We start from the raw sequence: 25,750 nt of genomic DNA, 5'->3' as shown, positions 1-25,750 counted from the left end.
AATAAAGCTAATTTTCTATTTTGTCTTATTTTATGCATTTACATCCAAAAGGTTGTCTATTATTCAAACATTCTATTGCTTTTTTTTTTTTTTCTTTTTCAACTAATACCAAATCAGTTTGTGCACAGTCTTGCTCAGAATTGCCCCCTATTTGTGCCATACACAATGACATTTTCAACAGCTGCACTGGCTGCAACAGACTCAGAACTACCAGTCATTACTGAACGCTTTCTCTTCATATGAAAGACATGGTAAGTGCTTTTCCCAACATGACATTTCAGAAAGCCAGCAGGGAGAAAATGGCACTGCTTTCTTTTGCATGCAATTTGTATTTGAAAGATGACTGAAAGCTCTGCCAGGTACATTGAAAAGGCTTCATATGATCAGCTCTTCCAAGAGCGAGGCTCTGTGTTTAAGTCGAAGATGGAGCGTGGCTGCTGAGGTTCTCAGAGCTGGACAGACTGAGACCCCAGCACACTGAACACTGTGTAACATTCTGAACAGACATGCAGCCAGGAAATCCAAGCCACAACAGCTCAAGGTGCAAATTATTTGCCTAAAAATTAACTTCTCTATTCCATACCCAGGGCCTGAGCCGTGTTACAAACAGCCAAGGTGGTTTAAGCCTCAGGACACGTGCAAAGCAGTAATGACCACTGACAAAAAGTAATGGAGAGAAAGAAACATTTTGGAGAACACCAGTGGCAAAGAGCAAAAGTGCTTCTGGAAATAGGTATAATTTTCTGTGTGTTTCTTGGTATTAATATCTGGCACACATCTTCAGATATCTGCACTCCCATTCCTTTTAATTTCTTTGCTTTTGAAGTGAATAAATAGCTTTAACTAAATGTCAAGCAGAAAATCTCCAGGTAATTTTTAGGGTTTTGGTAGGGGTTAGGGTTGAAAGAGTTAAAGAGCATATAGCTTCAAGAAAACTGGGGCTGGAAAAGGCACACCAAGGCCATCCCAGCAGGGCTCCAACATTGCTGCTCCTACATCTTTGTGATCTGGAATCCCATGGTGCTGGGTTAGGGGTAGGGTGGTACTTAGACAGAAAACTAGGTGATCTAACACACATATTTTATGGGAAGTATGAAGAAATCTAAGCACACCTAACATGCCAAGCTCCTGAAGAACCTCCACCTCTAACACTGGCCTTTTTCCCAGGACTGAAAGTTTGCTACAAAAAAGAAAGCCCAGATTCAGTGGTGATTGTTCTCTTCACCCAGACCATGTCTGTCTGCACTCAAGCACCTCAAAGCAACCTCTAGGTTGCTGCAGTTTTTTTATGGTGGGTGAGACATCCAGAAGCCACTGAGTGAATTTAGGAAAGACAAAAGCACAGGGAAGCCCTGGTGATATCCCACAACCAGTGACTGGGAGGAAAGTCAGTGGAACCATGGTGACCACAATATCCTGTGTGTCACCACAACATTCCCTTCCACTGGTGTAATTTCACTCACTGGGGCTGCTGTCATACAGAAGAGAGTGCACCAAGTGCTGGGTGCATTGTGTCTGGGAATACACACAAGACATTAACTCCTGCAGTTACTTCTGTGAGGTGTCAGCTCTATTAAAACCTAAGAATGTGATGAGGGAAACGTGACTCAGGTTCATCAGCCAGAAATAAGTGAGACTGTACTCACAAAGTACAAAATTAAAAGCTAATGCTAGATTCTTAATGTGTTCTGAGAAGATAGCTGAAAATCAAAATATATGTAGATGAGGATGAGAAGCAATTTCTGAGACCCTGAAAGATTAGGTTTATATATATATAGATACATATAATAAACGCACTAAAGGCCAAACAGAATTTTATAATATGAATAACATTTTTTTAAAAAATCTAACCTTATTCAGATTTTAAAATGCATGCACTGGGGAAATCAGTTTTCTCAAGTTAATATTTTCAATACAATGAGAGATATTAGCTATGCTATTTAGAAGAAGAAATGTTTGATGAGTGGGGATCAATGTCTAAGGGCACACATGTCTTAGGTACCATGACATAAGAAATCCTCTTACAGACGTGGATGCTAACAGCTGAGAGCAACTTATTTACAAACAGGAGCTCCCATGACATGAGCAGAGAAATGCTTACACCTTCTGAAATACAAAAGTTTCTACATTTTCTTGTCTTGATAATTCAATGGATAGGTTATAAATCAGATCTATAGAGGTAAAATATTGTAATTACAGAAATCTGATATAGACTGACAATATTTAAGTGCTGTAATTGAGAGTGAATTCTCCAATTTACTGAGAAGGTATTTAATTTCCTCAAAAATTCAATAGAAGGGAGAAGACTTCATTCTGTGTAACCATCATTTTTGATGGGAAGTGCCAGGAAATTACATATTAGCTGCTACTTTAAATTTAACTCAGCAAAAATACAGTCTCATATTTTCCTCCTGTGCTCAGGAATGAATGGCTGCCTGTCCAGCTGCTGGCTATATAGAATTACAGAGCCAGGACAATATGTCCCCACCCAGCAAATAATTAACCTGAATACCAACATTTCAATGTTCACAGCAACACCTTGTTCAAGAGAGACAGTGGAATCACACAGAGGCAATACAAATGCAACAACATTCAAAAAAATATTAAATCAAGGCTGTTATTTGTTAGGCTATGTAAGTGCACTTCTCTAGGATAGCTACTCTATTTCAAAACTCATTTTTTTATCCATAACCACAGAAGCAATGTTTATGTTTTGTTTGTGCCTCTTTTCATGTACAAAAAAATGTGTGAAGAGTCTCAGACTCTTAAGCATCTTTTTATCCCCCAGTATCCTGGTAAACTACCGCCCAATAGAGATTTTTATACTTATATAAGCATATTTAGGAATATTTTCTAAATAAGTATCCTTGTAAAACTAATTCCTAAATTAGATGAAGAGAGAATGCCTGACCCTAGAAATCCTGTTAGAGGGATAAACCCCTCTAAACCTTCTCCTCATTTCCTCCCCATTGTCTAATACTACTGCTGTGCATTTTCTAGTATGAAATGTGCACTGTGGCCAAAATCTTTTAAAAATAGTTCCAACAATAAAAAATTACTTAACTATAACATGTATATCTATATTTACTGAGTGTTTTTGAAGTGTGCATATACATTCAGATTCTTATTACATGCTTTTAACGGCTTAATTTCTCTGTTTCCTGCTAATCTGGGACATTGACTTCAGCAGGAATATTCCACACGCAAACCAAAGAGGATACAACTGGACTCTGTGAGTACAAATGTGCCTTCAGTACAGGCATCTTCTTCAGCTGAGAATGCCCCCCAAAGAGTGCCCACATAAACAAAGCACTGAGCAATCTCTGGATTGCCCGGTTTCTGTGCTGAAAAATTTGTCTCAGCCCCTTACAAAGAACTCGATTCTTCCTCCTTCTCACACGGAGGATGAATGCACTCTGCAAGTGGCGCCGTGATTCACATCAGCAGCAGCCCAGTCTCTCACTCCTGCCACTGCCAGCCCGAGATGTGCAGGCTCCCATTTCCCCGGTCCTGCTCTCTCCAAGCCTGGTTTCCCAGTGGTCACACAGTGCCTGCTGTGACCAGGGGCCTGCAGCCTCTCTCTACAGGCTGGAAGTGCAGCACAGCAGGCAGCGACCAAGTGTGCCCATGGGTTTGAAACCACAGGCTGTGAGCCCCATGCTCCAAAACCCACCCAGCCCAGATACCCATTTGAACAAAATGCCCCTGAACAAAAGCAGATGGGACTTCAGGGGCTTCATTTCCTCAGACGTGTGTGCTCCACCAACACCACTGGGAATACACAACACACAAGTGGCAAACCTGACAGCTAGCAGCAGCAAGCAGAGGTACCGTGGCAGATTTTGGAATGTGGTTACACTATCTGAACTGAAGGGCTTTGGTTTACAGCTCATTCTCTCAGCAGGCGCTGAATACAACATTCTGTTCAGTAGGAAATTAAGTGTATCTTTACAGAGAAGGTTACTATAATTAGTAAGCAGAAATTAAATAGTTACATTATAACATTTCTGTGGAATATAAATTTTGGCATAGATACTAGATTTTCAACAGTAGATTTGTTGGGCCATATGTATTCCTTCTAAGTTAACAATAAAACCCAAATATTTCTTAAATATGACAGCAGAAACAGTAACAAGAAAAGAACCAACAATATTCACTCCTGTGATAAGACCATAGATATCTTGAACTACACCTGGAATAATTTTGATACAAAATATGCATCTGCTATTCCAAAAGCAAAGGCTATTCTCCAAAAGATTTTATGCCTATGACTTGCAATGACCTTTAGGTACAATTTTCATATGATTTACATTATATATATATATATATATGAATTTGTATATATATATGATTTTTATATATATATAAATTTTCTAGGCTACTGTGGAAACCGCTAATACTTTTATTATGTTAATAGAGACAAAAATACTGACAAAAACCATCCCCCTTGGGCAGTGAGCCTCCTCAGGCTCACTTTGCATGCAGTGAAGAGAGGCAGTTTCCTAGATGGGGTCATCTGAGTACCTACAGGTAGCTCTCACATTTAACTTTGCCCTGGAGGAATCTAATTCTTTTCAGAGACTAGAGAGGGAGGTCATGGAAGATAAGAGCTAGCTGAAGTTACCCTTTATAATAATTTCCTAAATTACATTTGCCAATTTGACTGATTCTCATGATGCAACAGCAATTTGCAAGATTCCTGCCAGAGAAAAAAGTAAAAACATGGAGATAAATAGTACATTTTACACTGTAGCCAATTTCTGAACTCCTTAGCAAAGAAATCTACACGTCACTGACTCAGAAATATTGGGCTAATACTTTAAAAGGCATAATCTTTTCAAGAATAATTTTTCTGAATTTCTGTGTCAAATACATAATTTATCCCCACAATATTTTTTCTGAAAGCACTTATAGGATCAAATATCTCAGGACCATTTAAGCTTGAATGTGGATGAATTTATAACTTGCTAACTTCAATTATAGACAAATTATTTAATAACTGCAATTTAATTTTAAATAAATAGTGCATTTAATTGCATCATTAAACTAATTCCTCAAAATAATTGTTTCTTCTCTTGCTATTACCATACAGAAAATTCAGATATATCACTGTACATTGTCCACTGTTGCTATCAGCCAAATGATCTAAATCAGCAACAATTATTTGATTTTTGACCAATCCTTACTTGAAACAAAATTTTAAGTAATGATTAGTAACATCTTCAGAAATAGCTAAATTATTTGCAACAGTCTTATTGAAATCAATGGAATCTAAGCTAAGTTACTCAAGAACTTCTGAATACATGATTACAACTGTGTACACAACTCCACAAACCCAAAGCGTAACAGAAACCCCGACTGCAAATCAGATCAATGGCTAAATTGGCAAGGCTGACCTTATTCTTTCACTAAGATTTAATTGTTATTTGATACCCTGACATCTTGGAAGTATTTAATATTTATACCTTACCCATTCAAAACTAAACCACATTTTCAGAATGTCGATAGCAGCCAAACCCCTAGACTGAGTACTGAAATGGAAATAGATGCAAGTCTCTGCTGATATAATTATCTTTTTTAGAGTTCCCCTTAACACCTACTCCTAAATATTTTTTGAAGAATATTTGTAAGAAAACTAGAGGTCTCTATGCCTTTATAAAGTACTTGGTGTCCCACAAGGTTGGGTCTTTATTATTGAATTTTTCCTCTTTTCTTTTTGCAATTTTATTACAAGTAAGTTGAGGAGTCTTAACACAGTAATATGCTAAGGTAAACACACACAGCTTCTCACAAAATTTAGTTTTCACTGTGTTAAAAATAAATGGAGAAAATATGAAAAAGGAGGACTTTAATTTTCAGATGGAAATATGCAACTGAAAGGTTGTAAATAATCATGTAGGTACATTTTTCTTCACTAAGCACCAGGAAAACTGTAAGACTGAAAAACCACTTAGGCTAGAAGATTAAACTGCCATCTATGCTATCATGTCTACTCTCCCTTGTATCCAAGATATGGAGATCTATAGAGATCCTTTGACCCTACCATGCTCTAAGGACTGACCAAATCCCTGGGTGGAGAGCTGAGAAGTGCTGGGATCTCCTTTTATGACCCATGAATACCAAAACCAAACAAACTGAATTGGCCAGATAAGCTGAGACTGAGTGCAAATGTCACCACCATCCATCAGCAACTTGCTCCTCATCCTGTCTGCTGAGTAACTCCTGTACGCAAAACAATTTATACCCAGTTCCCTCTAAAGTTCTCAGACTGATTTTACTAAACATGGCTTCATTTTTTTACTGTACCTTGTCATGTAAAGCTAGACAAGCTTCTCCATACTGTGAAAAGTTACAGTATGCCAAAAAAAATAAACCTCTCATACTGGCAAACCATTAGTTTTCATGGCTCTGCCATCAGAGCCAGAAAAGGGCAATTCTGTCTTCTTGAAACCGAAAAGGACATTATTGCAGGCCACAAACACAAAGCCACCACAGTATTTACTCCTAATTAAATACTCCCATTTTGCTCTGCACAGCAAGCTTGCAGTACATGGGTGGTAAGTGGCTCTTCTCAGCATGTGCTGGCTACAAGATACATTTGAAAAACAAATTTTAATTAAAATGTGCATTTCTCAGTTGCTGAAAGGGAAAGAAGGTAACAGGGGATGTAAAAGGCTCTAAACCACCATCTTGCTTAATTTAAATGCCATTTAAAAATTAAAATTAACTTTACAGTCCTTTCATATACAACTAGAATTTGAGTATAATGCATACCTTCAGTTCTACAGACTTGGAAAGCAAGTATGTCAGAAACTACTACAAAATCTCTCCCACATCAACCTATGCACTTCATTAATTTAGCACTTCATTCATTTAGCAGAAGTCTGTGTTGTCAGATCTCTATTATTATCTAGCCAGTGTGAAATTCTGACCATACTTCAGACTGCACTCAGGCCCATTTTGTATTTTTGTAAGGATGCTATCTCGGTGCTGTTCTGCTGAAAACTGGGAATAAAATTTTTCAGCAGACTCCCACCCTGTTGATTCCTAAAGGGGCAGATTTTGGAGCAGGAAGGGATACAAAGACTTTAATGGCATGAGGTTTGTCTCTTCTGGTGAATAAAATGTACAGCTGTGTCCAAGACTGTGGAACTGCCTATGTCTCCAGGACTAACAACAAAGGAAAACAGATCTCAGATGAAGGCAGTGACTGTATGACCCCAGACGAGTTGCTTGGGGCCAGATTCCGATCCAAGTTACACTGCTCTGGGTCACTGGCCTAATTGCTCCAGTGCTCTTCAGCTAACAGTGTAATTGAGGCAAAGCATTGCCCTTAGTTTTTCATTGCTTTTAATATTAACTGTATATTAGAGAAATGAGTGGCCTTTCATGATTTGTGTTTCCACACGTCACTAAACAAAGGAGAGAGACAAACACTTCCATTTTAGTTTGTTACTGTGAACCTCATTCATATCGGTTTACCTCATTCTTTGGCTGGCAACAACTTGTGCCATTTATTGCAGCTGTGTCTTCATCGAAACCAAAAACGTGTTCTCTACTTCAAGTTGAGTCATGTGAGTTCAAATCTAGCAAGATGAGGCAGCCTTGCATTCACATGAGCTTTAATGTGACCTGCCAGCTTCCCTGAAACTGCAAGTGCCTTAACCACAAAAGGATTTTTTCATTTAAAATCCACTTCCTTTGAACAAAGGGAAGTCCAGACAGAAAGGAAAAACTCGTCACTTGAAGGGCAGCAGAGAGAACTCAGGGCTGGGGAACATAGTTTTACTAAGCATTTTCCTTGAGAAAGTAGGGTGCTCAGCATGAGTGGGCTTTTGTAACTCTCTGGACACCCTGGCAGTCTGCAGCATGAATGAGCATTTCTTTACTTCAGCGCACTGGCAATTGCTGTGTGCTTTTCACACACATCTCTTGTAAGGAATGGGATTTGGCTCTGGTTTACACTAATTTGTGCTTTTTAGCTGTGATTTGAAATGTATTATATATTCACAACAGTTCAGGAAATTCTACTTTGTAACTTGTACTGTTCTATTTTACATTTAAATTGTATGCATGTTTCAGAATTGTATGCATGTTTCAGACTTTCTCTCAGGCCCTGACAAATAAAGGATATAGGGATTTTGAGAGTCCTTTTTTTTGGCAGGAGTTGTTCTGTTTCATTTTTAGCAGGTTTCCTAGGGAAACTAAACATTGCCAAGGCCTTTAGATGTAGGTCTGCCACTGGTTGACTGTTCCTAACTTTTGAACCTCTGACAAGAGCAGAGAGCTCACAGATAACCTAGGTTGCTGCTAGTTTCTTTAAGGCAGGCAAGCATGCAGAAATTACAGGATCCTGCTAAACATTCCTTATCAAGAGGAAGGCTACAATGAGCTCAAGCTTTTCACTGTTACTAGAATATAAAGATGATACAGTTATGAATATTGTAGCCAAAAGAAATCTTTCAGCAGAGTCTTCACTACATCAGAATTCACCCCTCACTCAGACATAGTGCTTATGCACTGACCATGCATATTTATTAAAAGTCTCAGCTGTAGCTCATCAGCTTCCTGTCCTGATGGCATTTGTGACAGAACTCTCCTGCAGGTTATCTAATGAAAATTGCCTAATGAAGAGGAGAAAACACAAAGCGAAGTTTTGATGCAATTAAGTTAAAAGAAACCTACAACAATTCTAAAAACATTAGATTCAAATCCATGGTCCTCAATAACTCTCAAATTGCTCTTTAAAAAAAGCACATCTCAGTTGGATACTTACAAGAGTTCCCATTACAAATTTTTCTATAGTCTAATTATGCAGGCTATCAACAGGCATTGGACTTCAACAATGGCACCAATCATGATCATGACAAGACAAAAATTGATTAGCTATAGAGGAATAGCTGCACAACCTTCTACAAATTCACAATGCTAAACAAGTCCCCTTGGGTATGGTACTTAAAAAGAATTCATATTTAGATTAGTTTTTCATCTTTTGGATTTAGAGCATTTAAAAGCATCTCAAGGAATGCTTTCCAGTTCCTGCTCCCTACTATCTGAGCTAATCTAATAAGTACACTGAGATACACTGAAGGATTTCGTTTCCCTCTCTGGCTTCCATCTCCAGCACTGCACGCTTGCACTAGGGCTGACAGCCCCACCAGGCAGCCTAGAGGGCTCCCTGATGGTCTGCCCAAGGAAGCAACACAGAAACCAGCTGAGCACTACAGAATACACAAAAATAGGAAAAAGATAATCACTATACATGGATATCGTGGTTCTGTCTTCCTTGCACTTTTCCAGTTATGAGAAAGCACAAAGTAATAGATGTGTTCCTACCACGCAATTCATGCTGGGCCACCTGGCCACCTGATGTGTCACAAAACCTGAAATTAAACTCTCATGCTCTAGAAAGGCTGCTCTACTCAGATCCCTGGATATCAAGTAAGATTTAAGAACTCCATGCTACCTAAACAGTGACAAAGAGAAATACAGAAATGACATATTCTTTGTGTCAGGGTCCCAAAGCATGGCACAGAGCTGTTCACAGACAGAGGAAACAGAATTGTACCGGAGTTTCAGGTACCTCCATCTATGGGGGAGAGAAAGCAACCTCTGCACATGGGCAGAGATGAGAAAATTACAGTAAATGCTATGAGAAGTCTTACTGCCCAAACCTGTCCTCTCATGAGGACTAAGGTGGTGGCTGTGTCACAGCACAGGTAACACTGCCTAAAATTCCAGTATGCTCCACACAAGAGGGACATAAATTCCCTGTGATCTACTGGAATCAGTCAGCAGCCTGAGGGGATTTTCAGTTCCTGTGATTGGAGATATGTCTTGGAATTACTCTGGAAGTGTAAAGGCCAGAAGTTCATTAGGAACAGAGCTCTGAAAATCACATGCTTACTACTCAACATCTATATTAAGTTACTAGCATAAAGTTCATAATGAAAATGTAAGTGCATGGTATTTACCTATTGTCGTTACATGGAAGATGGACCTTAGTAGCATTAAAAAAATACAATCTGCTGCACGCCCTGTTTTTAATTTTATCCCTTCCTTTATATAAACCCACATATAATTTCCCTTTACATAAGTTGCATTAAAAAGAACAACACAGCATGAGTCACTCCACAGATACTTGTACACTAGAACTTACAGCTGGCCAAGACTGAAAGAGCCTTTTAACATCTTTTTATCCTGCTTATTTTGAAGTCCAAATGTTTTTGACTATGAGTACACATAGAAGTGAATGGTAAAAAATGCTCAGAATAATATGTTTTAAATGTTATTTCTAGCCAGAAATTAAATGCAGATTACAAAAACAGGTTAAATATATAAACGAGTATATAAATCTGTCTTATAAAAAAAAGACAGATTAAATCCAGACAAACTGCAACCTATAGAGAAAAGCTCCAAACGAGATGCCTATTTGTATGAAATAAGATAGAACACACATACTAAAGACTAGGAAAATACAGCACTTGTAAGATCTTAATCATGCCATATTATGAATGCAAATTGGTTTTTACACCAAGTCTTACTGAAGCCAATGGAACAGCCCAGGAAAGAAATTTATGGGATGCTTCAGATCATTGCAAACCAAAGAATTGTCCTAACAAGAGTGCTTGGATATACAAAACTTAATAGGGCAATTCCTTCAACTGTGCTTCACCTAGAACTGCCAGCTGGGAATGACTTTCTCCAATATTGAAGAAATAAACTCCAGACTCCACTCCACTTGGAACTAAGAGTGCAACCTTGATAATACTTTCTGTCACTCTGCAGGAATGAAAGAGCAACACCAAACTAGTTTTAAGGCTTTCCATTCTTGGCAGCAGCTACACCTGTCAAGACTTAGAGGAGCACTTGTTAGGTTATGAAAACAGTGCAGCTAATCATTGCTTTTGGAAACATCCATGCAAAACACCTTGTTCATTCAAGCAGAAATAAAACAAGAACACTCTGAGAACAATAAAACAAAACTGACTAATGATTCAACTACGAACACCACTGTGAAAACTGATTCAGTTACAAACGCTACAATGAATTCTAAGCAAATCTTCTGTGCTGAAGGAAAACATTTCAAGGTCATATAAAGAATGCTCCACTGTGGAACAAACGTGAGTGAAGAAGTCACACAAAGTGATCCTGGAGCAGACTTTTCTTTAGTTCCAACTGCCTAAACACTGTCTTTGTTCGTACTTTTCCATAGCAGTGACATATTTTATACACATATCCTATACTGGAAGTGTTAGTACTGTTTCTCCAGATATGTCTACAAATTTTTGAAGAAAGTGGTCTGCAAGAAAAATGCTGAAAAATTCTGTCAAAAGAGAACAGAAGACATAGTTTAAGCCTGTAGCTGTGTTCAGCCAGAATAAATATAGCCTTCAGGTCACAAAAAGCACAAAAGGCCACACATGCTGGCAGAACAGAAGATGTACCTACTGTCCTGAGTGGTCTAAGAAAAACTCAGACTGGGAGGATTTTTTAAGATTACCTCCTCAGCCGGGGTGGAAGATACCACCATTACTTCAGCTGCACAAGGGGACTGAAAACTACCTTATTCAGAAAAGGCAGAGCCCTCAAACATGCTGTTTTGTCCCAGAATGAAAAACCAAGGTCAGGAAGACAGGCTTCAGCAAGGCTTTGGAGACAGCAGAACACAACAATGCCTGACTGGAACCCATTCAAAAACCAATGATGAAATACTAGAGGAATCTAAGTAAGAATATGATAGAGCCTTTCCTCAACACACCTTACACGACAGAAGGGATACCCTGCCTGTTCTAGAAGCTATGGCTCTGGGACCAGGAACCTCACTAGAAAGCTGTTGGAAAGACTGAATTGGCCTTCTGGGTGTACTCTGACCTAGATCATACAGATCATACAGAATGGCAGGGTAAATCATGAATTTGGAAACATGAGCTCAGAACACTTCTTACAAGAGATGGTAGAGCCACCAGATTAGTAGGCTCAGAAGAAAATTGCTAGTAGAATAGAAAAATCTAGTTTAAGATGAAAGATGAAAGAGATTAATTAGATAGTAATGGCTTAACTCTTCCTCAATAAAAACAGCTTAGTCTTTGAGATTTGCAGAATATATATGAAAATTTAAGTGAGGGGTGGGCTCAGCTTCTTCTTCTAGGGGACTGCTTCTCAGATGCTTCTCAGGGGTATAGTAAAAAATGTGGCGAACCCTGGCTCAGGGAAGAAATGCTGATGTCTGGCTCCAGATCAGAAGGCTGAAGGATAGCTTTATTAAAACTATACTATATTACATTAACATACTATTTAAGGAGATACTATACTATTCTACATACTTACTTCTTACCTAACTCAAACTTGTGACTCTGCTGAGAGTCCGAGCCACAGCTGGATCCCATTGGTCACTGAACCCAAACAACCTTCACCAGAATCCAACCCAGCAATCACTGCAGGTGAACAATCTCCATACCACATTCCACATGGGGAAAACACAGGAGCAGAGATAAAGATTGTTTTCTCTTCTTCTCCCTGTGCTTCTCCTGAGAGACAGAATGATGTCTCCCAGTCCAGAGAATGTGAATGTCACAGAGGGGTTAGAATTTCTCTCCCCTAAATGATTCCCCCTGCCATTATACTCACTGAGAGCTACTGATCTGCAGGGTTGGCAGAGGTGAGACTGACATATGGAAAAACAAGTAAGGAACTCACCTGTCCATTGGGCTACCATAGAGCCTGTGGCTGGTTCCAGGCTTTGTGTCTTTGTGAATGATCTAAAGAGAGATCACATTTTTGTGCAGACAACATTAAACAGAAGGAGCTGCAAGCACAAGATGGCTTACAAGCATAGGCAGGAAGTGCTACAGTGGATTCTGTTACAGAATAAATAAAAGAATGCATCTGGGATCTCTAATCTGAAACAAACACAAAGAAGAAGGAACATACACAGGAGACTATGATTAAAATGCTTTACATATAAAATTGACTAGAAATTAGCTACAAAAGCTATATTATATGTTTGAGTTTCAACCCAGCAATATCAGCACTGGGAAAGAACAGTGATTCTGTAGGTGAATCTAGTATAATTACACATCAAGCATTTCAGTAGCTTTATAAAGGATCTCGTAGAGTTGCAGTAAAGAAAAATTGAATGAAAAGGAGAAGAAATGGAATGGCAGGCAAAACATAAATAGCTAATAATATATAACTTGGTCATTGACAGAAAAAATAGCTCATAATCAATTATGTAGGTTTGGGCATCATAAAGCTCTAAAAGAAGATGAGAAGGAAGAAGGAAGGAAAATAACACTAAAAATTCATGAATATAAAGGAAGAATTTCGATGACTACATTTCTTGACACCAGGATGTTGAATAGCCAGTTTCCAGCAAAGCCTCGCTACTTAGTGACATCATTACTTATGATATAAACCAAGACAGGATGAAATACTTGCTGAAGTGGAAGACATAGGCAAATCATTAGTTTTCTTTTCTTCCACAACTCTAAAGATCATTCATGAAGACTTGTTGCTTGGCTCCATTTAGTATTTTTCTGTTCTAACAATGAGGAATATGTGAAATCTTAGTCTCTGGCAAGAATTTAAAGCTAAAACATTAATCAGTATTTTCTTTGCAGCAAGAGAGCTTTTGAAGTGATGCACTAGGTTTTAACTCCTACCTGAAGCAGCGTTATTGTTTGTCACAAAAAAAAAAGAAATAAAAAAAAACACAAAACAAAACAAAACAAAAAAAAAAAAAAAAAACCCAAAAAAAACAAAAAAAAACCACAAAAAACACAAAAAACACCAAAACCCCACAATGTTCAAGTTCAGCCAGGTTGGACATAATTTTATGGAAGAAATATATTTCTTAGTTGGCCATTCCACCACTCAAACCCTAGAAATGTGATACAGTTTACATTTTGAAGAGAGTGGACTTAAATCTCAAATTTGCAGCCAGGGAGAGAAACAAATCAACAATAAGCATAACTCTGAATTTTGTGTCCTATCAAAATATCACAAATACAAGCACTTCTCTATCATACTGGATACAGAAAATATGAACTGTGCTCAGATGTGTCATAGTTTTTTAAAAAACCAAACAACTATTCATTAACAAAGATTCAGGACACTAAGAATTACTGTGAAATTTGGATCTCTCAGTTGTCCCTCATGTGGGAGTCTACCTAGATATTTGTTTTTTTCCCATCTCTCAGACATACATGATGACATTTGAGAAATAGCAGTGTTACTGCTCCATAATGTCAAAAAGGGGATTTGAAGATTGCATCCAGAGACTGGATGATGCCACTTTATCCCTTCTCTTTGAAAGGTGAATGTGTACACAATATGGCAATGTAAACCACAATTAATGAACTCCAGAAAAATATTTCTGAATCCTCCAATAAATCCAACTTGGTAATAAACTCCTGAAATAAATTAGAAAACATGAGACATGCTCAAATAACACAAGGAGCCAAAGATGCAAGCTGTCTACATAAACCAGAAATGACATCTTAGCTTATATGACGTAATGTTTTTATACAAGCCTGATAGACTAAACAGTTGTGATAGTGCCAAGTGTTTGGAAGGTGATGAAATTAATCAAAACTGGCCAAGACACCAGTTCCAGCTCTGATCCTGATGCCTAAATACTATCTTCAAATATATGAAGGCAGAAAAAAAGTGTAAAAGCGCATTAGTGAGATTGTATAGTTCAAGCCATCAACGGTTAGAACATACCAGAATGAAGCACAGTTCAATAACCTTACATTGGACACTTTGTTTAGATTATGATATAGCCTTTAACTGCATGATTACATACTAATTTTTCCACAGAAATTCTGATTCATTCAGCATACATAATGAATAGTGCGTACATAATGAACTATTTTTCTTGTAACAGCTAGTTGCTTTTGTTCAGTGTACAGTCCCAGGACTTATTTGTTACACATTATTCATATTCTTCTCTGAAGACAAAATTATGAATTTCATCATGGGTTTTTCCATGCACCTCATGGGTTTTCCAGGCTACTACAGCATCTGTCTGATTAACAAACATTCATTAGTTTATTTTGAAAACATTGCTGTGAGGGGAGGCAGCAGTATGCTTCCATTTTACACATGGAAAACTGAGGCACAGGAAAATTACTTAATGTGCTTGATGTTCTCTTCAAAGCCTTTTTTCTAAAGTGCCACTCTCACAGAAGTGAGCAGCAGCCATTGACTCTGAGTACTCCATGGTACCCTTCTCTGCTGGCAAATGAACAAGAAGGATTTGTCATCTTGGGGTCGTGTGTGGCTTTGGAAGATGTCATGCACTGATACACATTACCACTTCTCTGGCAGTCACACCAAAGCACGGCCTCCTCTGCCCTGTTCCTTTAACTTGCTCCTGTCCCTCTTCCTTCTTCTTCTCCAGTCACACTTCAAAAGTCCTGTTCTTCATTCCTAAGGCTGTCTTTTCAGTCCCAGTCTCTGCTCAGCAAGTCCTGAGCTCTGTGGTCCAAACTGCCCAGTAACCCCTGTCTTGTACTTCCTCATTTTTCAAATTAATCTGGGTGAACATGCTCTCACTTTTTTTCCCCCCAGCTTTCCTTCCCTGGGCATGCTGCCTGAACTTAGATTGCTCTCCTTGCACCTTTATCTTCTTTTCCCATTCTGGGTTATTTTGTGCAATTCCCATTTAACATAATCCCCATCTTTCATGTCTTTCCTGTTCTTCTGCCCTTGACCATCCACTGCCTCTAGTCTGTTAGCACCTCTGGGGCCAGTTTTCTTGCCTGACTCCCTTGTCTGTGTGCCCCAAGTTCCAGCATCCCCTTTGAAGGTTTGTTTCTGTGCTCCTCTCCTTTCTGCATTTTGACAGGTGTCATTTTGATAGGTGTCTTCTGCTTTCCCTCTGTCTATGCCAACGAAGGGCAGGGCAGTGGATGACGGCGTCACCGCTCTCGCCCGGTGGGACCCACAGCCACAGTGCATCATCTGTAGGGGGAGCACGGCACAGCCAGAGAGCAGCTTCGGCAAATTCACCTGCTGACATCCAAGACTGTTCTACCAAGCCTGTGAAAAGCTTGGCTTTTCCCAAGACTTACGATTTTCTGACATCAGCTATATTTCCATAGCATTGGCATGCTCATGACACAGAAGACAATCATTCATCTACTCAAGGTTTAATCCCCAGGTAAGGCGAATACAAATTTTATAAAAAGGTCACCAGAATGTTCAGCACTGATTAAACATTCATTCCTGGCCTAGCTTACAGAAGTATGGCTACAATGTTCAAATATGGCAAAGAAAAATAACAAATGCTGTACTTTTTCCTGTACACAGAGTGAGTTCAAGAGATTTCTGAGGAGCTACACGTTAGACTGCACATCAGACTGAGCTGTGCTATTAGACCCATGTAAAAGAACAAGAGCAAAAAATGCAAGATGCCTTTAAAGATAGCACCTCATAACTGGCTTTATAATGTTGCATTCACTTTGAACCAAATCTTTTCAGGCGTTTTTATCTAAAAAAAATTCCAAAGTGCATAAATTTCTTATCTCTTATTTAACATTTTTAAGTTTTTAAATTGCTTTGATTAGTTAAGAGAGATGACAATGCCTGCAAAAACAACACTGAAAGAAACCCAGAAAAAAATCCAAAAAAAGAGGAACTGCCATGATATTATTAATTGCTTACTCCAATTTCTAGATTTCTGGCATACATTCACAGAAGGTATAACCCAGTTTGCTGAATATAAAACATCTCAATATTAATCCTCTCATCTTAGAAAACAAGAAAAATATTTTGCTATCTACATAAATTTTCCATTACTGCTTATGTTTCTACTGCAGCAGTGCTTGCAATTCTAACTAAGTGCATTGCAGAATTTTTCATAGTTGGATGTATAATGTTATGATTTCACTGGTTGTCTTTACCATTACTACAGCTTAAAGACCAAGGACATTTTCAGAATATGAAAATCTAACATAATTATAATTTACTATGTGTAATACATTGCTATTTATCACAAGACTTTGTTGAACCTCAGTGATGCCAATCACCCTACGAACACCACCCTTTTCAACAAAGATATCCTAACATAAATTGCAAGTGTTTATAACACAAATGTACCCATGTACACACTCAGGGATCTAAATGTATGGTGTGTACATTTATATGCTTATCTCAAAGATGAAAGCCTTAACCTTTGCTTCCTTGTTTTGTGTTTCCATTAAAACAAGCTTTTTGATGCATAAGTGCCACCTGTAGGAAATACTGGAGTATGCTCAAGAGCAGCTCTGTGCCAACTGAGGCTCTGAGTTGTCTCCCTGCCATTCCCAACACAGGCAGCTCCTTTAGAAATTCAGCCACATATTGAGGAACGGCCCTGCGTGATGGCAGCTTGCTTGATGAAGGTTAGTTTGTAAAGCACATCTACAGGAAAGTTGTTTTCCAGGGAAGTCTAACCAAAAAGTAACTGAAACAAAAAATACTACATTTGTCCATTTGCTTGTCTGTATGACATTAATCCATAGGAACCAAGCAGTCCTTTTCTATTTTATGTTGATCCAAATAGAGCTTGTCATGATTAACACGGACTACTTCACTGCAATTACTTAGGGTACCTGGATATGAAAGATTGCAAAATTTATCTATTTTTAATTATATCTACTATTAATGAAAAGGAATATATGTGAGAAAGTGTTTTAACAAAAAAAAAAAAAAAAACAAAACCCAAAAAACCAAAAAAACAGTGTAATCTCCACTACTACAAACATAGTTCAGTTTCCTGTGGCAGAGAGTAAGGCATGAATGGATGGAAGTGCATATATCTTAATTCCAACATTAAAAGAAAAAAATCAAATAATTTCTAATGTAGCTATAAAAATAATACTGATAAAAAACTGATAAAATAATAAGTGAGAATTTCCAATGCCATATCATTTTTTTAATATTACAAGAAAAATAAAGAGCTTACAAAAATTCAGGTTCTTAAATGTTAGAGTCTGCCTAGATAAAAAAAAAAGTGAAGTATTGAATCCCAAATTGTACAAAACAACAGAGAAAATTGGCCCGACTCCCTCTATAGCCATCAGCTTTAACAGTTATGCTCCAAAATACACTCACCATAAGGAAACAGTTTCATTAATTCAACTGTACCAATCACTGATACAGTATCCCCATTCCTTGGTACATTTACTAGGTAACACGAATTCCACACCCAAAGCACATTTTGTATCCAAGAATGAGAAGCGATTTTTAATAATTCGATGTGAAACGACAAGATAGAAATTATCTGATACATGAGAACAAATGATATGCCACTCTACGAAAAAAACATTAGTTCATTGTTTGACAGCCAGTGAGTGTGTTTAGTTTTGTCAGTCACAGATGGGTACAAACGACACGTCTCTCTTCTCCCCTAGTCAGCCGTCAGCGTCGCTTCGAGCACGTACACTTGTTTTGGCTGTCCCTCGTCACCACCTGACATTTATCTGCTTGCTTCAACACAGACAACCTTTAATACCCGCACCTGCTACTGTGAAACCAAACTTCACCTGCCTGCCGGGGAACAGACGGGCGGACGGACTGGCAGCCGCTGTCCCCAGGGCACTGCGGTCTCCCGCGGCGGTGCGGGCGCCAGGCGCGGCGCGGCGGGAGCGCGGCTCGGCGCGCCGGGCCCGTCGGCGCGGTGCTGTGCGCGGTGCTGTCCGCGGTGCTGAACCGCCTCCTGCTCCGTCTCCCCCCCTGCCCCATCTTGCGAGCCCCACGCTCGGTCCGCTCGCCGCCTCATGGCTCTCACGAGGGACCGGCAACAAGTCTGGCCGCTTGCCCACGCCAGCCGGCACATCCGCCCGTCTACCTGAAGCACGGGAATTGCCCTATAATACAAAGGAATTTGGAGACCGCGGGCAACAAAACCCCACCAGGGCCGCTACCCCATCCCTAGCTCCGGACTCTCCGCAGCTCGGGCTCTGGCTCCCGTTGCTGCCTCTCCCAGAACAAGCCCCAGCGTCCATTCCTGGCAGGGGCAGGGTTGTGCATCAGGCTTGCCCGGGGTAATCGCACCGCAACGCCAGGCACGGCTTAGGGAGCGGCGGTTTTCCCTCCCTTCCCTCCAGCAAGGTGCAACCTTCTCTCCTTCTTTTGTTCTCAATGGCAGGAGGGTGGCGGTAGCGGCGGGAGGGGTGGGGAACACTTGCACCTACAAATTCATGGGGGATAACAAAGGACCATACGACGCGCGGATTAATTTGCATTAGCATCCATGAGGGCAGCAGCATTTTACGTCTGCAGGGATTAGCCGCGCAGAGCCCGGGCTTACCGTCCCTATCGCAGAGCTGAATCGCCTCCAGGCTGAGGTTCTTGATCACCTCCTCGCAGGGGCTCGTGGGGCTGCTCATGGTGTGCGCCAGGCGCGGAGCCTCCATCGCGCCCCTCGCCGCTGCCTGCTGTGGCTTGGCCGGGGGCTGGGGCTGGCCGGCTCCGGTGCAGAGCCGCGCGGCAGCGCTTCCCGGCGCCGCCCGGCTCGGCTGCGAGCGCTCGGCGGAGGAGGCGGGCGAGGAGCGGATTTGTCACCGCAGCGAGCCGGGGAGGGGGCAGCAGCGAGGCGGGCGGCCGGCGCGCCCCGGGATCCGCGTTTAAAGGGGCCGCGGCCGCCGCCTCGGAACCGTCCCTTCCCCCTCCGCTCCTTATGTAACTGCAGCCGCGCTTCCACGGGAAGCTCCCGGGGAGTCTAACCCCTCCGGGTCAGGCCCTGCGAACGGCCGGTCCGGGTTCCAGCCGGCCTGCCTCGAGCACAGCAGCCCACTGCCGCGAGTAGGCGAGGTTTGTTTCGAGGTTACTCCATAACCCGACAGAGTCCCCCAAGGCAAAACCATCCAAAGGCAAAGCCACAGTTAGCGACTTCCTGTTCCCTAAGCACACAACCCACCATGACCGCTGTGTGCAAATCACACCCAACTGCAAGGGCTCTGCTGTCCACTCTGATCCTTCCTAATTATGCAAGAATTTGCAGAAAGAAATATTAGCCGGTTTTAGATTGATAAACCTAGAAAAGCTGGCAGAAGGTTATTGATTGCAAGAGATGGTATGGGAATTTCTGATAGCCATTTCTGGCTATCTGCCCTGCACACTTCACACCTGCCCTTTTTGTGGGAACTTATTTATCAGTTCCCAGCTTCGGGAAAAAGAATGGGGCCAGAAAAGGAGAATTTTTAAAAAAGTAATAGGATAATAAATTAAACTTGTGTAGCACTGCACCATCATCAGGTGTGACAGCTCAGCTCCCTCCCCACCACAGGCCTGCAGGCTGCACAAAGGTGCAGCCTCTGGGCCTTGGGCTGCAGGAGTGCACTGCTCTCTCCAGGTCACGGACTGACTTTGGGATCAAGCTCAGCATACTGGGATGGGACCACCAGTTTCTAGACAAAGTGGTTTGAGCCCATTTCCTACCACACATTACAACAAGCATTCCTGGCACCAGTTTGTTGTTTCACCATAATAAAAATTGACACTGTTTAGCCATTGATCATGAGACATCAGCACTGGTTGCTTTGAGAAACAGCAGTTCATTGCATGCAGGTTCCCATCAAGACTGAGGCTGTGATGTTTCTTGGTCAGCATTGCATGACAGGAAGTTCAGAGAGTCTCTAAAGCTCCCATTTCTCTTTCTGCAGTCCCAAGACTACCCAGTGTCCTCCCTCACTGATTTGGCACAGTAGTAAGCCCCATGCACAGCTAGATGTCTGTCATTCCACTAACACTGGACTTTGGGATCCTTCCACTCTTTTTGATGGTTTCCAGGGACACTAATCTCAGAAAATGAACTCTGGCATTGCCTTTCATGAACCCACGGCCAAGTGCTGCAGCCTAGAAACAAGGAATAGGTTTCAGGTGCTTGGATTCCTCTGACACCTTAAAAAATCTGTAGTACATCCTGGGGAGAAAGAGCAATGCTGAGCACCCTTCTGGGACTGTATACTCTTTACACACACATCCCCCCTGATATTCTTTCTTGTGCATCTTTTTTTTTTTTTTTTTTTTTTTTTTTTTCTCCCTGCTCTTTATTTCTCTGATGTTTTTCATCATGATGGAAAATGTGTGCAGAGGGGTCAGGCAGAGGAGAAATGGAATGAGTGGGAAGGGAACCTAAAGGAAGAGAAAATGAAAAGGAAGTAATAACAGGAAGGGAGAGTGTGAGTCAATGGGGAGGTGGGAAGGGAGAGGAATATATGAATGAATGCACAGACAGAATGAGGACAAATATAGAATCAGAAAGGGAAGAAATTAAAGTGGGTGAGACTGCATTCATCAGGTTTTAATTTTGTCTCTGACAAGCATTAATTCTCTGAGCTGAATCAAAACCTTTCTCCTTGATATTGCAACTGTTCTTAGCACACAGGCATCTCCTACGTAAGGCTGGAAAATTTCTTTCCCTGAAGATGGTGTATTTAGTCTCTCAGCCTTATGTTCCACGTCCATTCCCTTCCACAATGTGGCAGACACTTCAGCAGCTCACACAATCTTGTTACTTCTTTGCTATAACATTATATAAAGTCCATTTGAAACAGACACTGTTCTTGAATGCTGAGAGAATTCCCAATTTATTCTCTCTGCCTCTATGTTATACACCTTTCTCTCCTCTACTTCTTATTCTGTGCAGCTGAAATCAGGTTTTTAAGAATGGATGGATTTTGCATAGCTCTTTGAAAGCAGACAGCTTTGAGGGTGTTCCCATTCCTCAAAGGCCTCTCATTTCTCAGCTACCGTGTAGCAGTAACCCCTGTCTGAGCTCTATCTATTTCTTTCTCCACACCATTACAATTTTTTTAAGAAAAGACTGATTAACTATCCAAATACCAGCAGACTTCAGTGTAAGTGTAGAGCAGAGAAACCTTTTCCATAGCTCTGCTTTTCTAAAGCTAGACCTGCCTGAGAGAGTATTTTGCAGAGTCACACTTCAGGCTGTGTGCTCCCTTCAGCCTATCACCCTCCCATCACCTGGGCAAGGGATCAACATTTTTTAAAGCTCAAATTCCTCCCAGATGTGATTCCATGCAATCACTTGGCAATGAATTTAGTCCTAGGTATTTCAGTCCCAGAGCACACAATGCTCTCATGGTGTTTTTTTCACCTAGGAGAACTATACTCTGCTTGTCTTAACAAGGAATATCGTTGTCTGAGGCACAAGTTATGTTTGTGCTAAAGGACGACAGTCTCAGCATATAATCAGAAAGTTTATTCTGTGACAGATTATCCCTGACAGTGTTTAGCAGAAAATGTCACATATCACAAATATGGGTCAACATTATGTAATGGAAAGTCTGCCAATGGCAGCACATTAGAGACAGCAGAGGGTCATGTGCTTAGAACTGCAAAAGCTTGCAAAGAATTTACCACAACAGCAACCTCTCAGACTTCCAACCTTTAGATAAACAGAATCTTACCAACTTCTGTAGTTCAACAACGTGTCTGTTATTACAGTAACCTCACACAAGGAGAGCGAAGCAGCATTTTCTAGCGTGATGCACGCACCTGGAAATGTGAGCTGTGACACACAGCTCTTGCCTGGCGAGGTTCAACAATCTCAGCTCTGCTGCCTCAGCCTGGCACTCACATTGCCCCAGGTGGGTCAGCAAGATCTTGCTGCAGGGCTACCACTCTACAGCAGAAAGGCAGAGGCTGCCAGCCAGCTGGAGAGGTGTGTGGCTTCTTTCCTAAAAGGCACAACCTCATTCATGCAATAAAAGAGCAAGGAGAAAAGGGATTCCTGTGTATTCCTTTCCTCCTCCCCTCACACGATTACAAAGTTCCTGTGTTGCACTCTGTTTTGGGAAAACTGCTGAGCATTAGCAGCAGAGCACAGCACAGAGCTGGGAAACCTCATTCTCACTATTTGAAAACTCTTTTGTATTTCATTGTAGCAGGTTTTTATCTGCAAGTTATAAAATAGATCCCCTTTCTCAGAACTCAGCAAGACTCAGAGTTCCAGCTCTGCCTTCCCACTTGGGAATAAAAAATGACTTGTCTTATTGCTCAGTGGACTGTGCAAGCAAAAGGCAAAAAGGCTACAGATATGGTTTTCGGGGAAAAAAAAAACAGGGAGGAATTAAAGACAGCATTTTGGGATTTTTTTCCTCCTATTAGTATGCCACTTTTGAGGAGAAAAGCAAAATATTAAAGGACAGATAAAAAGTATCAGTATTGAGGGTCAGTCCTAAAAGGTGCACTGGCTAAACTTAGCAACTAATCCCTGAAGTTTCAGGGAAATAAATTCTTTGCAATTTTGTGGTCATTCTCTATCTTTAATGGACATGTCAACTGTTTCGAGCGTGCAAAGGCACACACTTGGAAAAAGATTATGTTCAAAATATTATTGAAACACCATATAACTGAAGTAAAATCCACAGACTGGTGACAAAAAGACAAAAAACCCATCCCAAAACTGAAGACCCTAAGTGACTCTGTAGAGTTAATGTGTGGTGTGACACCTCATCCTACTGAGATAGACATTGATGTATAACAATTTAGAGCACTGGGTACAGTATCTAACCAAGAACCTCTTTGTTTTTTCTCAGATAACAAAGCAAGAACCTCCTCAAGTGCTCAAACAATGAGGATGATGGCAGAGGTCCCCCTTTTATACTCTAGAAAAATTCAAGGCAGAGCAGCAGTGTTTATTCTTAGCTCTAGAGTGAGTGAGTTTCTTTCCCTCTTTCTGCAAAGGAAGCACCCATGGCCTGGCACTCTGACACCAAGTCCAGCAGTGAGGCTCCAGATCTCCTGGAAATGTCTCTGCCTGCTGTTTTCTGTTTCAGCATTGTTTGAGATGCTGGGAAGCCCCACAACTTCTGGGAACTGTCCAGGGAGGTGCATGCAGTGGCTCATACATCTCAAAATGTCTCTCCTTCCCTGTTCAGAGGGCTTCATTGCAGCAACTGAATTCAGTTTATGCATTCAGGCTTCTCTTGCAAGGCTATAAAGCATACTTTGAAACATCAAAGATACAATTCTGAAGCAGTCTTGTGACTTCTGGTTCCAGGGAACCTACTCATAAATCTGGAAAAAGGGCTTCAATGTAGGCAAAACTAGTCTACAACTTGTATAAAAAGACAATCAGTCCATGAAAAAGACAACCAAGGGCATATAAAATAGAAATTCACTAAAGCACAAGTGGCACAAACAGGATAGCCAGAGTCTGACTCTGCCAAGTCTCCCAACACAGGAGTTAGAGGGTGTCATTTGCAGTTAACAACAACAGCTTCAGAGCAAACGAAAGGACGTGGTACTTCCTGCAACGAATGTTACGGTTGTAAGACTAAGGACAGTGCCAGTGCTAGAAATTTTTGTTCATTCAAGGGAAGACTGGAAAAGTTCATGCAAAAGGAATTGTTTAGAGTTACTAAAGCCACAAGTGACTGAGCTGAGAATGACTGAGCCCTAAAAAAAGCCAATAGAGTCCAGGGAGGAGTTACTGAAGACTGTTATATGTGCTTGTCATGCCCTTCATCTTCTGCAAATACCCATTTTCAGCCACTGCTAAAGGGACTGTACAATCCTGGCTAAGTCCTTGGTCTGACCCAGAACAGTCACAGAAATGTCCTGCTATCCAACCCTTCATTCCTTACCACCCACTGCTGCCACAGCATCCTCATTCATAAGGAAAACTTCAGAGTATGGAGCCCTCTGATGGTACCGGTTGGGTGTGCAAATCTCAACCTAATCTAAGCAATATAAACAATTTAAAGGGAATATTCCTCCCAGAACAAGAAAGATATCAAGCAAATTATCATTTTATTAATGCTATTGATGGTGCTGCTTTCTGAATTTCAGTTTTCTGATTATACAGTCTGCATAAGCATCTAAGAAAAACGAATTCTTTCATATGCAAAAAAAAGTATTTGTAGTTCATAAAATTTATTTGTTCCTTAATGAGCACAAAGTGCTGTTAATGCTTAGCATTATCACTTATTAATTTCATTTTAAGTTTATCCTCCCTTTAAGAGATCCAGAATAACCTTAGAGAACAATCTGAACCTCTCTCCTCTGTGCTGTAAATCAGTCTTCCGACTTTTGTAACCACTTTCACATTTAATTACTGCCTTATCCTCCAGATATTGGACCATATCTTGAACTTTAAAGGATACTAATATCTGCTTATCCTTGACAATGATGACTGCTATTCAGATTTAGTTTCTGTCTACAGTTCAGTGGCCAGCTTTGATACCTTTAAGTGAATTTTAGCCCCAGCTGATTTGTTTCAGTAATTTCCTTAAGATATTATGTGGCACAGCATCAAATGCCTTTATAAAGTCTTGATGCTGTTCTGTCCTCTGCTAATCTTCTGGCTTCATTGTAAAAGATGTGGAGGATAAACATTTTAATTGGCCTGGCTTAGTTTGCTGCAGTACACCTGGGCTGTATCTGGGTCTCATTACTCTTTTCACCTCCATGTAAATACATTGCCCCCTTCAGCTTCACTATTTATAGTATTTGTTTCCATTTGGAGCCATGCCCATAGGACAATAGTTTCCATAGTTACTCTTAATTCAGTTTTTAAAGACTTCTGGCATGCTGACACTTTATTAGTCTCCTGATACTTCCTCAATTCTCCATGGGGTTTTTTAGCAACTAGCTGTTCCATCAGTTCTTTAAATATCTGAAGGGACACCTCAGATGCATTTGTTCAAGTGATGATATTTCATTATGTATTTCTTAGTTACTTTTTCCCAGCAGTTCATAATTACATCAATGATTTCTTAAGCAAGCCATT

General features: G+C 40.6%; 1 protein-coding gene across 3 annotated transcripts in view; it reads right to left on the bottom strand.

The window, feature by feature from the left end:
• The window catches only part of PHYHIPL (phytanoyl-CoA 2-hydroxylase interacting protein like), a 126,907-nt gene that overhangs the window by 12,494 nt on the left and 88,663 nt on the right, over window positions 1–25,750 (bottom strand). The window contains exon 1 of one of the 3 annotated variants that reach the window (XM_053948765.1): window positions 19,301–19,615. The exons of the other annotated variants lie outside the window; for them this stretch is intronic. Within the exon in view, the coding sequence (XP_053804740.1) occupies window positions 19,301–19,406 (106 nt within the window). The 5' untranslated portion in view covers window positions 19,407–19,615. Of the gene's footprint in view, window positions 1–19,300; window positions 19,616–25,750 lie in introns of those variants that run through there. 3 annotated transcript variants of the gene reach the window in all.

The sequence above is a fragment of the Vidua chalybeata genome, chromosome 8 (assembly GCF_026979565.1).
Source record: "Vidua chalybeata isolate OUT-0048 chromosome 8, bVidCha1 merged haplotype, whole genome shotgun sequence".
In the NCBI taxonomy this organism is placed as follows: domain Eukaryota; kingdom Metazoa; phylum Chordata; class Aves; order Passeriformes; family Viduidae; genus Vidua; species Vidua chalybeata.
Note: the sequence above shows the minus strand (reverse complement) of the source record. Positions and strands in the feature narration are given on the sequence as shown.